Source organism: Tasmannia lanceolata, unplaced genomic scaffold, assembly GCF_043159265.1.
Source record: "Tasmannia lanceolata isolate RefF3 unplaced genomic scaffold, GAP_Taslan_0.1 ptg000029l, whole genome shotgun sequence".
Classification (NCBI taxonomy): domain Eukaryota; kingdom Viridiplantae; phylum Streptophyta; class Magnoliopsida; order Canellales; family Winteraceae; genus Tasmannia; species Tasmannia lanceolata.
The window spans coordinates 9,747,343-9,765,812 of NW_027518706.1; the positions used below are offsets into that span (position 1 = coordinate 9,747,343).

Consider the following 18,470-nt stretch of genomic DNA (forward strand, 5'->3'; position numbering starts at 1 on the left):
TACAGTTTTACGGATATAAAATCTCACATAAATAAGCTGTACCCCGTAGATCATTTCCATAGGATGATCTTATGGAGATTTTCTATGAAGGTTTCTGTAATGTACAGTAAATCAATAGATGGGAGGGTTAGGATAATCCTATGGAGATGATCTATGGGGTAGAGCCGATTTACGTTATGGCCTAACAATGTACGGTTTAGATCATTCTGTAAAGTGGGCCCCACTTCACCTAAAAACATACAAAAGCTTTTCTGTCTCTGTCTGTACTTTTCACTTTTCAGTGTCCTTTAAAATATCAAGCATACTGGAAACGAGTGGCTTTTTATATCCACCTTGTAAATGTTGGATTGGAAAAGAGTCTTTTTAATCTCTACTTTTCTGTTTCCATGTAAACGTCAAGGTTCTGCCAACACTTTTTAATCTCTACTTTTCTGTTTCCATGTAAACGTCAAGGTTCTGCCAACACTTTTTAATCTCTACTTTTCTGTTTCCATGTAAACGTCAAGGTTCTGCCAACACTGTCCTACTTATTCCATGACAGTAAAGAAACAACTACATAACAATAAAACCCATCAAAGATAGGAAAAAAAACATACATTCTATTAGCATCAAAGTTTTGATCTCTGCAACCCAACTGAAAAAAATGGAGAAATCTTGTTATGGCAAAGATGGCATCTACAGGTCTCCACGCCCTCCAATCCTTCTACCAAAAGACCCCAACACTTCAATGGTCTCATTCCTTTTTCGCAATTCATCATCCTATTCAAACAGACTAGCCCTCACTGATTCCGATTCCGGCGAGTCCCTGACCTTCCACCAATTCAAATTCATGGTCCAAAAGGTTGCCCTTGGTCTAGTCCAAATAGGCGTAAAACAGGGTGATGTTGTTCTAATTTTCGCCCCGAATTCAATCCAATTCCCACTCTGTTTCTTCGGAATCATCGCTCTTGGCGCAATTGCCACAACTGTCAATCCTTTGTACACCATCCATGAGCTCTCTAAGCAGGTTAAAGACTCTAATTCCAAGTTTGTTATCACAGTCCCTGAGTTATGGGACAAGGTTAAAGAACTAGGCCTACGCGCCGTGATACTTGGATCGAAAAACCAATCACAGATTGTTTCTGATTATGGAATTACCTACTTCTCTGATCTGATCGAAATGGCGGGGCCCATGGCTTTGGATTTCCCTATGGTATCAATCAAACAAACGGACACGGCCGCACTGTTGTACTCGTCTGGTACCACAGGTACTAATAAGGGTGTTATTCTGACTCACCGGAATTTCATTGCGGCTGCCCTGATGGCTTGTTCTGATCAGGATTCCAATGGAGAGATTCATAATATCTTCCTTTGTTTCCTTCCTATGTTTCACATAGCTGGGCTTTCTGTTAATACATTTGCTCAGTTGCAGAGGGGGAATTCAGTAATAGTTATGGGGAGGTTTGATTTAGAGGTGGTCTTGAGGTTGATTGAGAAGTATAGGGTGACACATTTGTATGTGGTTCCGCCGGTTATGATTGCGTTTGCGAAGAAAAGCTTGATTAAGAATTATGATTTGTCGTCATTGAAGTGGCTTGGTTCTGGGGCTGCGCCGCTTGGGAAGGATGTAATGGAGGAGTGTGCCAAGAATTTCCCTCAGGCCGTCGTAATTCAGGTACTTCTGCTCTGGCCAAATCATTTTGAATTTATTTTGAACTTGCCCAGATAGGGAGTGACTTGAATTTGCAATCTCTGATTAATTTTTAGCATGAATTGAAAATTATGGTTTAGTTGGAGGCAAACTAAGTTGTTGTGTGATACATGGGCTGAAACATTGGGGAGTCCATCTGCCTAAACATGCCGAATAACTGCAAGAAAGAAAAAATATATAAAAAAAATTATAAAATTGTCGGGTGCAATCGTATGGGCACAGATGTACTGGATCCCATCAGAACTCCAAAGTCAAGCGTGCTTCGGCAAGAGTAGTACTAGGATGGGTGACTTATTGGGAAGTAATAAATGAACGTGTAAAGGTTGCTAGAAGAATTGAAAAAAGGAAATTTGACGTAGGGGGGTCAAATAAATCGTATAATGACACAGGGGTCTAGGTTATAGCAAAAATGACATAGGGGAGTCAAAACGTTGGTTTCAAAGTTGCCTATGGACGAAAATGTCCTTTCAATGAAGACACGTTTTTGCTTTATACTTTTATGAAATATTTGTTTTATTTTCAACTTTTCAGCTGACATGACTCGTACCTTTTCCCTCCTCTTTTTGTCTTTCCTTTACCAGTTATCTTCTTCCCCATTAAACCCATTTTAGAGCTTTGAGCACTGTTCCTTGCCACTGCACGTCCGGCCACCGGCCAAAAAGATGTTGAACGTCAGATATTGAATGTCTTCCTCGTGCAAAAAAGATAGTAGGGGATTAAGATTAGGTTGTTTTCCAATGTTATTTGAGGTTTATTTATAGTATTTTGCACATTTCAGCTTACGTTTTTTTTTTGTTTTCTTGCTTATATCAATGGAAATATGTTGTTTTTGTTATTTATGGTTTGTTTTCTTTATTGTATGTGGGTGGAAGAAGAAGAAGAGAGAAATGAAAAGTGTGTTATTTTTTGTTTGTGTAGTGTATGACCCAAAAGTGTAGTGTAGTGTATTTAGGTTCTTGATGACCCCCTTCCCCCTCCCCTCCCAAATAATGGCTTAGAGAAGCCCCAAACCCCATATATATACCTGGAAACCCTATATAGGTACCTGAAAATCCCAAATAATCCACTTGAGGTCCATGGTGTGTAATTGATTGGCATCCTATGAGGACCTATCTTCTACACCATTTAGGGTCCCATATTCTCTTCTTTAATACTATAAGGAGTTTCCCTCTAATGCCCCACATTATCACCCTTTGGTACTAGTAACCCCATATAAGTATCTGAAAATTCCTGATTTAGAATGTGATGCCCATCTTGTGGAGTTGATGGGCCCTCTATAGGACTTATCCTACCCCATGTGAAACCTTATTTAATAACATGTAGACCCAACCTCTAATGCCCTTGAGGAGCCCCCTTTAGGTACTACTAACCCCATATAGGCAGCTGAAAACCCCTGATTTGCAACATCAACACCATGGTGTGTAGTTGATTGGCACCCTGTGGGTACCTATCTTCTACACCATTTAGGGTCCCATATTCTCTTCTTTAATACCATAAGGAGTTTCCCACTAATGCCCCACACAGTCACCCTTTGGTACTAGTAACCCCATATAAGTATCTGAAAACCCCTGATTTAGAATGTGATGCCCATCTTGTGGAGTTGATGGGCTCTCTATGGGACTTCTCCTACCCCATGTGAAACATTATTTAATAACATGTAGACCCAACCTCTAATGCCCTTGAGGAGCCCCCTTTAGGTACTATTAACCCCATATAGGTAGCTGAAAACCCCTGATTTGCAACATCAACACCATAGTGTGTAGTTGATTGGCACCCTATGGGGACCTATCTTCTACACCATTTAGGGTCCCATATTCTCTTCTTTAATACCATAAGGAGTTTCCCACTAATGCCCCACACAATCACCCTTTGGTACTAGTGTAGACACCCAATTTTACCGAACCCTAAATCTCAAAAAAATCGAATAAAATTCTAAATGAGTGAATGATGGCCCCACATTTAACCCTAGGGTAGTTTATGATCCCAACTAGCTCCCTGCAAAAATTCGTCAAAATCCGAGCAAAAATGCCTAATAAGACGAGCCAAATTAAAATTGTAGTGCAAAAGGGGAGTGAAATATCCTGTAATGCAGCTAGTTTTTACACTAGAGCAGAAAGGGGGGTGCATTATCCCTGTAATGTCGCCCATGAAAAGTTTTATTTGAAAATACCCCTCATTTAGTTAAAATACAACATATACATGAATAGGGGGGTTGTCCAAGGTAACTTATGGGGCGAAAATTTTCTTTTAGTTAATTTTTCATTAAACTTTTTCCAAATGGTCACCCTTTTGCAACAAAAACCAAAGCAATTTTTTTTGAAAGGGGTTGTCCTATAAACTAATGGGGGCAAAAATTAAGGAAAAACTCTATAAATAGAGCATTTGGGCTCTCATTTGAAAAAAATTAGGATTTTTAATCTAATTTTAGAGAGAGGGAAAGAGAGAGCTTTCTAGAGAGAGGGGGAGTGATAGAGAAAGAAGATCTAGAGAGAGAAAAAGGAGATCTAGAGAGATAAAGTAGATCTAGGGAGAACAAGTAGATCTAGAGAGAGAAAATGAGATCTAGAGAGAGAAAGAATAAGATCTAAAGAAAGAAATGAGATCTAGAGAGAGAAAGAAGAAGATCTAGAGAGAGAAAGAAGCTTTCAAGAAAAAATCCAAGAGAAGAGCACAAGGTTAGTAGATTTTGAGTTTAATTTTGAGTTTTCTTTGAAAATCTAGCATAAAATAGGAAATTTAAGTGGAAAATGCTTAAAAATTGTTAGATCTAGCAACCTAAGTTAAAATCAATCAAAATATATTTGAAAACATTTCTCATATTAAGATCTAAAGCAATTCACCTTGGATTTTGAGTTCTAGTTGAATTTCGATGTCAAAATGGCAAAAATAAAGTGCTGTCCAGGTTCGTTTTTACCATTTTTCATCAATTTTCGGTTGGAATTCATGGAAATCTCCCTCGCTGAGGAGTGGTACTCGTTGAGATCTTCGATTTTGGCGTATAGTGGCCCAAAATCGGCTAAGAAACGAAAAAGTTATGCCAATTTTAAGATTTCAGCTGAAATTAGGGTTTAAAAAGTGAACTTTTGGATGATTTTTGTGCAAATCTTTAAAAATCTCCAAAACTGAAACTAACATAATTAGATCTAACCCTAATCATCATGTATTGTCATAAATTTGTGTTAAATTCTCATAGATCTTGTGTTTGAATGAAGTTTTGATGTGAAATGTAATGAAATTGTGTTGAATTACATGCTGTCCAGATTTTATTTTTAATTTTTCACTAAATTTTGGTTAGATCTAGCAAAAGTAATACACACAAAAGTTGTAGATCTTTCTGAGATCTTCGATTTGGCATCTCATGGGCCTCATAACGATGAAAAATGAAAACGTTATGCTACTTTTAAGATTTCAGCCAAAAGCACTACATTTCCAGATTTGGACTTGATCGAAAATGGTCGTTTTCCGGCCACTTCCGGAAAGATCCATCCGAAATTGTGAACACAGAAAAGTTTATTTGGTCAATTTTCTAAAACTTTACAGTTGAACACTTTTCTTGAAAATGTATTTTTGATCCTTTGTTTTGCAAAACCAAATCAGTACTTTTGAAAATCAAAACTGCATAAATGAAATCTGAAATCAACCAAAAGATAGCCATTTTCCGGCTGCTTCCGGCAAGATCCAGCCAAAATTATCAACAGAGAAAAGTTTATTTGATCAATTTACTAAAACTTTGTTGTTTCACACTTTTGTTGAAAATGTATTTTTGATCCTTTGTTGTGCAAAACCAAATCAGAACTTTTGAAAAGTAAAACTGCATAAATGAAATCTGAAATCAGCCCAAAGACGACCATTTGTCGGCCACTTCCGGCGAGAACCGGCCGAAGTGTTTAACTAATCAAATGTTTCCTGATGTGTTCCCTACAAGTTTTATGTATATCATGTTTGCTAGTTTTGTCATTTGGATAGTGTAAATTTAAGTACAAATTTTCAGCTTTCATGTAGAATGCAAATGTTTGCTTTTGACGCTTGATTCATGCTTAGCCTAGAGGGCGATGAAGGCGTTAGCCCAAGCCCATCTTTAGGGGACTTGTTTAGTCCGAGTAGCTCTCCCCTCTCTCATTTAGAAGACTTGTTAAGTCTTTTAGACATGTTTAAACTATAGAATCCTTCCCTCATTGCAAAGGGCGATGCAGGAGTCATCCCAAGCCCATCTTTAAGGGGGACTTGCCAAGTCCTAGTAGTTTTCCCCTCTCTCATTTAATGGACTTACATAGCCTTTTAGAAATATTTAAACATTAGGTTTTCCCATTCATTGCAAGGGCGATGAAAGAGTCATCTAGAGACCCTTTAGGGAGATAAGCTATGTCTCAGTGAAAAGTCATACCCTTTGGAGACAGGCATTGTCTCATTAGTGAGTCAACTCATATTAGTTATAAGTTTACTAATTTAAACTTATAACTAATATTAGTTATAACTAATATAACTAATATTAGTTATATTAGTCCCCCTTATTAGTTAAAGACTAATTTAGTCTTTTAGTTACCTAACTCCTATTCTATCATTGCATGGGCAATGATAAGGTTACTTGGAGCCCTTTATAGGAGACATCCAGTGTCTCACATAGAGTTAGTTGTTTCTCACTTAGGAGATAGGCTTTGTATCTTTTACTCTACTCATCACATCGTTTAGGGAGACATGCCATGTCTCATCCTTTTTCTTTTAGGAGACTCGTTCAGTCTCATTCTCTTGTCGATTCTTTTCTTTTTAGGAGACATGCTATGTCTCATTGATTTTAATGGTCATTTTTCATTTGAGAGACAGACTTTGTCTTATCTGCACACTCTTTCAGAGAAGAGCAGTGCAAGATTTCATTTTGATTTGGTTATTCTCCTTTCTCTTAGGGTCTAACTCATTCTTCTTAGGTTTTTACACCATTCTTGGGATTCTATCCATTCTATTATCTATTTGAGACACTGATTTGCTTGTTTAGGACGACCCTTAGGCTAAAAGGGTTCTGTCTTTTCATATAACACTTCTCCAGGCTATGGATCACAAGAGTGTTCTTCTCTTTCTAATTGTCTCATTGTTTCCCATTTGGCTAGAAGGGAGAATCCTTTAAAAATCCAAAAATATTGGAAACTCGAAACATAAAAAATATTAAAATATTTCAAAATCTAAAAACATCAAAAACCTCAAAATATTCCAAAAGTTTAAAGTCATTAGGAGTAGTTAGGAGAGTCTGTTCCGAACTACGTTGGTTTGATCCTCTTCCACGAGGTACGTAGGCAGCTTGGGATCCATATCCCAAGTACAGTCAAACCTTTAAAAATAAACATTTCAAACCTTTCAAAAATACAAAAATTCTTCAAAACCTTTTCGAAAAGATCTTCCTCTAGAGTTAGGAGTTTGTCTTAGATGTTTGGGGTGTTTTAGAGTTAAGAGTCTGTCCTAGATAGATTGATGCTTTGTGTGTCTTGTCGTGTGAGTGTCCCTAGAGTTAGGAGGCCTCGAGTTGTGGTAGGTTAGACACTTAGTCGAGCTGATGGCTAGATTATGATGCACTTAGTTAACCCATTATTTTTCTTAAGACATACAGCCTAGTTACACATAGGATGTAGGGCCCACCTGCATTAGCTTAAGGCTAACTAACTTGCATCAGTTATGGCATATAAGGAGTCCTAAAAATTACAATTCACTTGAACTTAACCAATCGTACAAGAAGCTTTAAAAACTAGTCGGTTCTAGTTGATCGAGTCTAGGATAGTGGTTTAGACACATATAGGCATCATAGCTTAGAATAGGCCACCGAACTACGTTGACTCTGATTCTTCCCGAGGCCGAGATACGTAGAGCAGCTGTAGACACCCCATTTTGACCGTACCCTAAACCTCTCGTGGTTGTGCGAAACCCCATCAAATCAACTAGGTAGGATCCCAAACTTCACCCTAAGCTAGATTAGAGTCTCACCGAGGTCTCTTCAAAATTTCGTCGAAATCCGAGCACGTTTGCTTAGCGAACGAGCCAGGAGAAGACCGTAGTGTAAGCGTGAAAAGGGGGGTTGAAATAATCAAAATAGGGGGTGTCCATGGGGGAAAAGGAGATAAAATACCATTTTTGTATAGCAGGGGGCGAATTAGCTCGTTTGAGACGGAGCAGATTCGTGCGCCCATTAAAATGTTCGTGCGCTCAATAATTTTGTGCGCTTATCGATTTGGGCGGTGCCGATATCAACAGTCATATTTTGATATATATATATATATATATATATGAAGAAATCAAAGAAAATAAAAAAAAAGAGAAAAATCTTCTCCCCTTTTAGAGAGAGAAGCTGCGAGAATTCCAGAGAGAGAAACTAGATCTCAAAATCCAAACCCTCTTTTCATCTTCTCCGGCAAGCTTCCGACAAGTTTTCCGGCCGGGTTTTCGCTCCGATCATCTTATTCTCCTCCCTTATAACCTTAGCTATTGTTAGTTTCCCTTTTCTTTCATTATTTCAGCTACAAACCCTAATACTTTGTGCTTTTTCTTCTCCGATCGGATTTGCCAAATTCCGGTCAAAGCTTCGGTGAGCTCCGATCATCTCTTCGCTTGCAATTACTCTTGTCTGTTTCTTCTCTTCTTCTTCACCTAGTCTATTTTCATCAAGATCTGTTTTCTAAGTTAGAAACCCTAATTTTTCTTTTTCTTTCCTAACTCTGATCTATTAGTTCTTAAACCTGAGCGTCTTAGTTCCTTCTTCATACTTTCTTCTCTGATCGGATCTGGTTCAGATCTGATTTTCTCGTTCAAGCATCCAATCCTCTGTCCAACATATTTCATTTTTTTTTCTAGGTTTTATTGCCGTTATTTTTTCTTTTTACTCCTCTTAAACCTTAAGTGGCTTGATTTTATCCTCAAAAGGCTTTTTAGGAAGCTTCAGCTCAAATTCGGAGTATGACAAAGCAGATCTGTTCAAGAATTAGAGGAAAATAGAAGCTCGGCAAGCTTATAAGTTCATTTTTTTTTTTTGGATTCTTCACATGAGTTGGTTTAAAAAGATATTAGTAAAGAGTTCTGTTGGGGAAAAGGAGAGAAAAGAGAAGATTCGATATTTTTAACAAGATCGTGAGTTCAGGTGATCTCTTCGTTCTAAAAAGAGTTAGATCTTGAAGAAATCAAGCAGTTGAGGTAGTCAAAGAGGTATTGTCCTTAAATTTTCTTTAAAATACGGTTCGTTTAAGTCTTAATTTTATAATTGAATTTCCTGTACCTGTTTTAGTTTAGAAAAATCTGAGATTTGAACTCTAATCGATTATAATTTTTTATAGGCTTCAAAATTGCATGTTAGAATTTTAGAGTGGCTCATTATACTCATTTTCAGGTCTGTTTTGGTATCGATACTTGTATTAGAATTTGTGATTGATTACTCCTTAAATAAGCATGTAAAGAGATTATTGTAAGATAAGATTTTGGTTAATTAATGAAAAATAATTCTGTTCAGTTATCAAGTAATTTTCTGATTAGTTGTACATGATTTGATCATTTGTCCTTTGTTGAAAAATGATTTTTTATCCAAAGCCTTTCCTTGTTGTAACAGGTTTAACCCCCATTAAATGGGAAGAGTTGACTTAAAACTATTAGGAATACTATGTTGCAAAGTCACTGATGAGATTTCTGTTTAATACACTTCAGTTTTGTGTGGATTTATCTTTGTACTGCAAGGGGATACAATATTCTGATATTCATTCTTTTGGTTATACTCTGTTAATGATTTTGAGGCATATTTAGAAGTTATTTATAGGGATATTAATCTATATAAGTAAAAGGAAAGCAAGTAAAAAAAAAAAAAACTGGTAGTTTAAAAAAAAAAAATGATTCGTAATGACATAAGTCTGATAAGGCTTATAAAGATCTCTAGGTTAGTAATAATTCTATTGTCTTATGTGAATGGCTTTGAGTGTGTCTAAATGTGTGTGTGTGTGTGTGTGTGTGTTTTTGTTTTAGACCTTACACAAATCAGCTGAGATTTAGCCACTGTTTTTGCACAAGTTCAAGCTATAATTCAGCCCCTATTTTAGCCTTTGGTTACTCCTATCTTAAATTTTCTTTAAGTATAACTTGTTTGTAATGTCTCATGTTTTAAAACTTTCTTCCTTGTTATATTCATTATTCTACTACTACATCTCAATAGAAGAGGATCATTTAGATTTGTGGCTGTGGTTATGAGCTTTCATGTTAATGTGTATATGGGTAAGCTGGGCTGTTCGGTTTCGATTATTACCCAATGATTTATTCATAAGACCTGATGTTTGAGTTTCATTTATCTACACCGGTTGTACCTTTGGTGGTTTAATTCAATAGGCTAAGATAGTTAGATCGTCTTTTTTTCTTATTGGATTGATTTTGCTTATTTTAAAGCTTTCATCCATTGATTTAGAGTTGTATGTTGTTTCTTCGTATTTTAAATCATCATTTATGAATCATTCTGTCAATTTGATCAGCCCTTATAATATTGTTTTGATGATCTTCAGGATATGATGATTGCAAAAGTAATAATTTTCTCTTGAGTTTTGGTTGTGATAAAAAATAATTCATTCATGTTCTTTTTGTCCAAATTATTCTCTAAGAACTTGAATTTCTATGCATAATTCTTTGATCACAATTGCTAGTTATGGGAGTCTGATTTTCTAAAATTTTCATTTTTCTATATACTTTGGGCACATGGTCTGTTGAGTATCTTCATGGGGTAGGTTCAAGTAGTTTCGAACTCTTATAAAATAATCTGGATTTCCTTCGTTATGTTCCAATGATAATATGGTTCATGGGGTATTTTTCCCCTGGGTGCATGTGAGTTCAGTCATTAGGTTCTTTACATGTTTGGTATGAACGCTTCAACTACCCTCTGTATCATTAGCTTCAACAGTTCAGCACATAAATCTGTCTCTGTATGGCACAGATTCTGCCCACGGAATTTGTCCCATTTTTAAGCATGAATCTGTCCCATTTTTAAGCATGAATCTGTCCCAGTTTAGCCCGCGGTTGGCTCTATCGAACATACAGGGAATTGGAGGTAGCATTCCACCGATGTCAAGTCATGGACCGGTTCCTCCAGCCCTTCCCGGCTTCCGATTTCTTCGCTTCTGGAGTTAGTGAATTCCGCTTCCGGCCCCAGCATCCGGAGGAGAGTTGGATTCTTCTCATTGCATCATGCTTAACACTTCCTTCTTGTTAGCTTGGCCCAGCGATTCACTTGGTTCCAACAGCAGATCAAAATCGGGGAGCAGAGCCAATCACAGATTAGGATCTCGGCCATGAAATGGATAGTAGAGTTCACCTCATACTGCACCAGAAAGAGATGGCGATTAAGCATTCCTATCCGCCTCAGAAACATCTTTTGAGGCAAGGATTTCATGGTTCGCTCCTCCCCCTTTGACCCGACGGCCGGAAGCTCAACGAGACCGAAAGGCGATATACAGTGCAAGAAAAAGAGGAATCCTTTATCGGTAGTGATCGAGCCAAGAAGCAAGCTCTCCCGAAGCCGAGGGCGCACTAGAGCTAGAAGAAAAGCCAATAAGCATGAACCTGTCCCAGTTTTGAGTATGAAATCTGTCCCAGTTTTGAGTACAAACCTGTCCCATTTTTAAGCATGAATCTGTCCCATTTTTAAGCATGAACCTGTCCCAGTTTTGAGCATGAAATGTGTCCCAGTTTTGAGTACAAACCTGTCCCATTTTTAAGCATGAATCTGTCCCATTTTTAAGCATGAACCTGTCCCAGTTTTGAGCATGAAATCTGTCCCAGTTTTGAGTACAAACCTGTCCATGGTTCACCCGTGAATCTGTCACAGATTCTGCCCACAAATCTGCCCCTGTCTTACCATAACTTCAACACAGAATTTGTCTATATTTGAGGCATAATTTTCGCTCAGAATCTGTCCACATTCGAGCACAGTTTTCACACAATTTAGCCCCCATTTTTAAGCACATTTCTGCCCCTGTTCGAGGCGCGATTCTGTCCACATTTTGTACCCAGTTTTTACGCAAATCTGTCCCATTCCTGCCCTGTTTTGAGCACATTTTTAAGCCTATGTTCAGCTCATTTCTAGCATTGTTTCATCTTTGTTTTTTTTTTAGCGCAGTTCAGCCTCTGTGTTAACACATTGCAGCCTCCTGTTTTTTTTTAAACCCTCATTCTATCGTGTAATCATGGTGATGCCCATGGCAGCCACCACTTCACTTTAATTTTAAGTTTAGCCCATGTATCATTGATAATGGTAGCTCTCACCTTGATATTAGCACCTCTCATTTCACTTGGTTCATAAGAAACACTTATTCATTCTTATTCACTTCTAGTTTCGTTACCTTTCTACTATGATTGATTAAACCACAAAAATTATGTGCCAATGTACTTTTTATCTCTGGTCGCGAGTATGGGAAACTCTTTTACAGTTTCTTTCTTTATTAAACTTTGGATCTTATCGGTCATTATGCTAAACTACAAGTAGTATGTTTATTATCACTGTGTTGAATTAAATGAGAAACCATGTATTTCCCATTGGATGAACTGCTTTACGAGGATTACAGATTTTGAAGTTTTGGACATGTCTCTAGTTTCGTTGGTGTAGGATTCCTATCATTTAAAAGTAATTCACGAGCCTTCACACGATTGTTGTTATTGTCACTGATGGTTGTCTTGTGCAAGTATTAGGATAAATGGGTGTAAGACATTGATTTCATTTCATTAAAAAAAAAAAATTTCAATCAGGTTGTGATTTTTACTTCTATTAAACTACATTTTATATATATATATATATATATATATATATATATATATATATATATATATAAATACTTAAGATGTTTGTGTATGCTTGAAGAGAATGTTTATTAAGTACTTTTCTATGAATTGGCAAAATGAGTCTTTTATTTAGTTAACATGTCAAAAGGAAGCCTAATTTCAGCTTATATCTTTGATTACTGCAGAAAATGGTTTTGTCGTTTAATGTCTATTCTTCCTTTTCATGGAGTCACTAAATGTATTGTTGGGGATTATAGTGTAGTTCTAGAACAGGCTTTTGTGGTTTGATGTCCACATGCCATTTATCTTTGTATTGCTGTTGGTTTTGGAAAATCCCAATGTCTATATTCACATTTACCTTCTCTATGTTCATTCTAGTATTATCAAGTTAGAATTTGGGGATATCTATGTCCAGCTTGGTTTGTCCCTCTTTTGTGTAGAATACTATTCAAAGGTGTGTTAAGATTTTTTATTAAGGGTGAAGTAATCTTGTGTAATTCATGAAGAATATTTGTATAATGATTAATGTCCCCTCTTCAGATTTTTAACAAGTTTTATTTATTTTACATCATATATATATATATATATATATATATATATATATATCAAATTGTAATCATAAATTGAAGATAATCAGCATTATGTAACATTTTGTAGAACTCTTTTAGGCTTAAAAGAGAGTACAATTTTTATCAGGTAGTTGGATAGATACATAATTGGATTGGTTTGTTTTCATAAAAAAATTTGATTTCTCGTTAATCCAGGGCTGGATACTGTAGTAATGCAGGTAGTCATTTAAGTGTCTAGGTATCCATTTTATGGATGATGACATTGAATTTATTTAGGGCTTGTGTAAGCTAGCGTTAATTTAGTAATACTCTAAGAGGTATGCAATTCATTTTTTTAGAAATCTGTGGGAAATTGTGAATAAGGTGTTAGGTATTGGTGGATGGATAAATGATTTAGTATATGTATCAAAATTTCATGATTCTTGTTTAGTTTAATCATGTTGGTAAATGTACAGTTTATTTGGTCTGTTTTAAATAGGCTTGAGACTATTTTTTTTAAGGTGACAATAGTGAAATCAGGTTGAATTTAACCTTTATATTGTCCTGAAACGATAATAGTACTATTGTCACACTTCAATGAAAATATCATGAGTTAATTTCTTACTCAGGCTAATTAGTTTCAACAGTTATCCTTGTCATAGTTGAATACCAAAATATTATTTGGAAAGGTTGACATAATTACTTGGTAAGTATGCCCATGCTTCAATTAATTTTTATTATTATTTTGTAATGCTCTGTTGATAAGTAATAGGGAGTTTAGTAGGTACTTTTATTACTTTAGTATTTGTGTGACTTCATTGTGCCATATTTATATGTTTTAGAACTTTCTCTTTAGAGTTTTTAAGTTCATTTCATTTTGATTTGTAATATCATTACATATATATTCCTTGATAAAATCGTATCATTGTACAATTAGTTTTGATAATTGCCTTTTTAGGAATTTCTTTAGATTCACCCCTATTCATTGCAAAGGCAATGAAGGCGCTAGCCCAAGCCCATCCTTAGGGGACTTGCTCAGTCCAAGTAGTACACCCCTCCTTTGTATATAGGATACTTGCCCAGTCTCATCAGATGTTTACGTCATTTGTGTCTCGGAGACAAGCATTGTCTCATATAGAGAGTTTCCCTTTTAGGAGGCTTACCTAGCCTCATGTTAGAGTGGCCTCCTCTTTTAGAGCGAGTCTTTGACTTGGTAGTGTTATTAGAGAGTCTCTGACTCATTTGTACTCCCTCCCTAGTGTTATTAGTCAGGAGTTTTTCCATTAGAGACTGACTCAGTCATATAGAGCCTTCCCTGCTTGGGGCCTTAGATTGTTTTCTCTGTTCTTGGGATATTGTTTACTTGTTGTGGTTCGTCTCTTTGAGACGCTAGTTGCTTATTCGGGGTTTCCCCTTTTGCTTTAGGGCTTTGCCCTAGTTTGTGGTTATGCTTATGTGTTCTTGCGTGTTCCCTTTGAGATTGAAAACATTTAAAGGTTCAGAGCATTGGAAAAGCTTTAAAATCCAAAAAACATTAGAAATTTGAAACTCAAAAACATTTGAAAACTTTAAAAATATCAAAAATATTTGAAAAATATTAAAAAACCCTTAAATCATTTGGAGTGTTAGGTTTTAGTTTGGAGAGTTCGATTTCTGAACTACGTTGGCTTGATCCCTTTTAACAGGGTACGTAGTGCAGCTTGGGATTCACATCCCAAGTCCAGCCAAATTTTGTAAAATAAATCATTCAAAACTTTTTAAAAAAAATACAAAAATCTTTTATACAACATGTTTTCGAAAAGCTCTTCCTCTAGAGTTAGGAGTTTCTCCTAGATAGAGAGTTTTAGAGTTAGGAGTCTGTCCTGATTTGTTTGATATGGTGTGTCCTGTCGTGTGAGTGTCCCTAGAGTTAGGAGGCCTCGAGTCGATCGGTTAGACATTTAGTCGAACCGATGGCTAGACTAGGAAGCATATAGTCAGCCCATGGTTTTCTTTAGGTTGCACAACCTAGTTACACATAGGTTGTAGGAACCACCTGCATTAGCTTAAGGCTAACCGACTTGCATTAGTTAGGGCATATAGAGAGTCCTAAAAATTACAATTCACATGAACTTAAGCAATTGTGCAAAAAGCTTTAAGAATCAGTCGAGTCTAGTGGATCGAGTCTAGGATAGAGGTTCTAGATGGTTAGGCATCGTAGTTAGAATAGGTCATCGAACTACGTTGACTCCGATTCTTCTCGAGGCCGGGATACGTAGAGCAGCTGGGATGGACGGCCATCTTGGTCCGAGTCAAGTACTGCATTAGAGTTTTAGGATTTGTCTTGTCTAGTCATATATATAATTGATTTGTGTTTTATGTTTTGACGTGTTTTCTTACTTTCTTGTACTGATACTATACCTTTAGCTGTAGCTTGCATGTGTATGTCCACCAAAATTTAGACACCCATTAGGCATGTCACTCATAACCTAGCTTTGCTTAGGTGACACATTTTTTCATTTCATTTTGTGTATACTTATTTCTTTATCCTCAGGAAATGCATGCTTAGGTAGACGATTCCTGAGAATTGTTCCTATTTCATATGATTTTCGCCCGAAACTCTTCGAAGTTAATAATAAATGGCATAAGAGACCAAGTGCTTGCACTTGGACGAATTGGGGATGCTCTCAGACCTTCTCCATTCATAATCAGGCACGAACCCATATATATTTCTGGTTATCCATGGTATAGAGAGCATATTTTTGTTTAAAGGATCCATGGCCGTATACCGTGGATGGCGACTCTGAGTTTGTTTAGGTACGTTTCGAATCCGGACTTGTTCCCGAATCGAAAGGTATCTCTTTTATATCGCCACTCGTGCTATGCTATGAGGGTGGCAACCGTTTTGAGAGTTCCTTGGTAGAGCTCTCCTTTCACGTGGATGATCCTAAGAGGCCGCTGGGGGCTCGTCCCCCACCTCTCTCCCGGATCGGGGTCCACAGCAGCCAGGATGGATGGCCATTCTGGTCCGAGTCAAATATCACATTAGAGTCTAGGGTTTGTTGTGTCGTGTGTGGAGTCGAGCTTTGTTGTGTGTTTTGATATGTTTTCTTACTTTTCTGTACAGACCTTATACCTTTAGCTATAGTATGCATATATTTGTCCACCAGAACTTAGACACCAATTAGGCATGACACTCATAACCTAGTCATACTTTGGAGACACTTCTTTCCTTTCTTTTTGTGTGTGCTTATTATTCATCTCCGGGACATGCATGTTTAGGTAGACGATATCCCGGGAATATCTGTTCCCATTTCATGTGATTTTCGCCCAAAACTCTTCAAAGTTAGTAAATAAATGGCATAAGAGACCATGTGCTTGCACTTGGGCGAATTGGGGGTGCTCTTCGGACCTTCCCCATTCGTCACCAGGCACGGACTTTTGTATCGCTGGTTATCCATTGCAACAAAGCATAGTATGTGATCCAGGGCCGACTTCCTTAGATGGCGATTCTTCTTTGTTTTAGGTACGTCTCGAATCCGGGCTAGTCCCCGAATCGAGAGGTATCTCTTTTTGTATCGCCAGTCATGCTGTGAGAGGCACTTCTTTCGAGAGTTCCTTGGTAGAGCTCTCAATCACGTAGATGATCTAGAGGTTGTTGGGGGCTCATCCCTCAACACTCTCGGATCGGGGTCCACAACTACTAACCCCATATAAGTATCTGAAAACCCCTGATTTAGAATGTGATGCCCATCTTGTGGAGTTGATGGGCTCTCTATGGGACTTCTCCTACCCCATGTGAAACCTTATTTAATAACATGTAAACCCAACCTCTAATGCCCTTGAGGAGCCCCCTTTAGGTACTATTAACCCCATATAGGTAGCTGAAAACCCCTGATTTGCAACATCAACACCATGGTGTGTAGTTGATTGGCACCCTATGGGGACCTATCTTCTACACCATTTAAGGTCCCATATTCTCTTCTTTAATACCATAAGGAGTTTCCCACTAATGGCCCACAACCCTTTGGTACTAGTAACCCCATATAAGTATCTGAAAACTCCTGATTTAGAATGTGATGCCCATCTTGTGGAGTTGATGGGCTCTCTATGGGACTTCTCCTACCCCATGTGAAACCTTATTTAATAACATGTAGACCCAACCTCTAATGCCCTTGAGGAGCCCCCTTTAGGTACTATTAACCCCATATAGGTAGCTGAAAACCCCTGATTTGCAACATCAACACCATGGTGTGTAGTTGATTGGCACCCTATGGGGACCTATCTTCTACACCATTTAGGGTCCCATATTCTCTTCTTTAATACCATAAGGAGTTTCCCACTAATGCCCCACACAATCACCCTTTGGTACTAGTAACCCCATATAATATCTGAAAAAACCCTGATTTAGAATGTGATGCCCATTGGCCTGTTGTGGGAAATCGTCCATCTGAGCATATTGAAAATGGTCTATATCAGAGTCCCTTTCTTTAAAGTAATCCTTCAACAACCCTACCTGCAAGCGTTTAACATAGAGAGGTTTAGGAAAAATAAATGTTATACGTATGGATTTTCAAATAGGAAATAACTGAAAATGATAAACCACCACTTACGGTTGGTCTTGCTCGTTCCTGGAATTCCATTCCTTTACACGAATTGCATTCGTGGAAGATTTTATTCGCCATGTCAATAATGAGAAGAACCCAGTGGTTGTCCTGACATAATGGTAATAATACCATTTTCAATGCTTCGAGCTGGCCGTCTTTAAGTCTACTGTGCAAGGTGTCCTTTGCCGTCTTCCACTTCTCAACCCTCTGCTCGTCGGTCACCTCTTCCCCCACTGCAGTTAGAGTTCGCTAAGCAAAAAAATAGAAATTCAATGGGATACTACCTATTTGATCTAATGTAAACTATAATGTGGGATGATATAAATTAAACTTACATGTACCGTCGAAGGAACGAAGACAATTCCGCCCCTAGGATCTGCGAGCCCATCATTGTAGGAGGACTGTAAGTACTTCCCATATATATCGACGACCTTCATGGAAGAGAAGTAAAAAAATGTGAAATGTAGAATATTACCTATGATAATGTAGAATTTATTGATAGAAAAACGACACTTACAGTGCAACTGAGGTATTCTCTAACATTCCAAAGGTGATGTAGGTCCTCGACAATTAGATGCACATCATCCTTTTCCATGACAACAGAACTGCAAAATTTGGTTAAATTATTAGTTAATAGTTTTTCTTTCTGATCTTTCAATCATGTTGTAAAGTATTTGACACATCTACTTGCCTTTTGACACGCTTTAGGAGTTCCTTTATTAGCGTTGTTCTCCTCCCCTTAGGGATCTTCCCGTCATCCCCTTTCTTCTCAGGGTGTGGTTTAGGTATGTTGGGGCCGTCCCCCTCTTTATTCCCTTCCTTCTGCCCCCTCTTCCGGGTATTTTCTAATAAGTAGGGGCTTTTCCTAGC

At 37.5% G+C, this 18,470-nt stretch overlaps 1 protein-coding gene across 1 annotated transcript in view; it reads left to right on the forward strand.

Moving 5' to 3' along the window:
• The first annotated feature begins 516 nt into the window (after positions 1-516).
• The window catches only part of LOC143859138 (putative CoA ligase CCL7), a 35,182-nt gene continuing 17,228 nt past the window's right edge, over positions 517-18,470 (forward strand). The window contains exon 1 of the mRNA XM_077369820.1: positions 517-1,654. Coding sequence (XP_077225935.1) covers positions 644-1,654 — 1,011 coding nt within the window. The 5' untranslated portion in view covers positions 517-643. The remainder of the gene's footprint in view (positions 1,655-18,470) is intronic.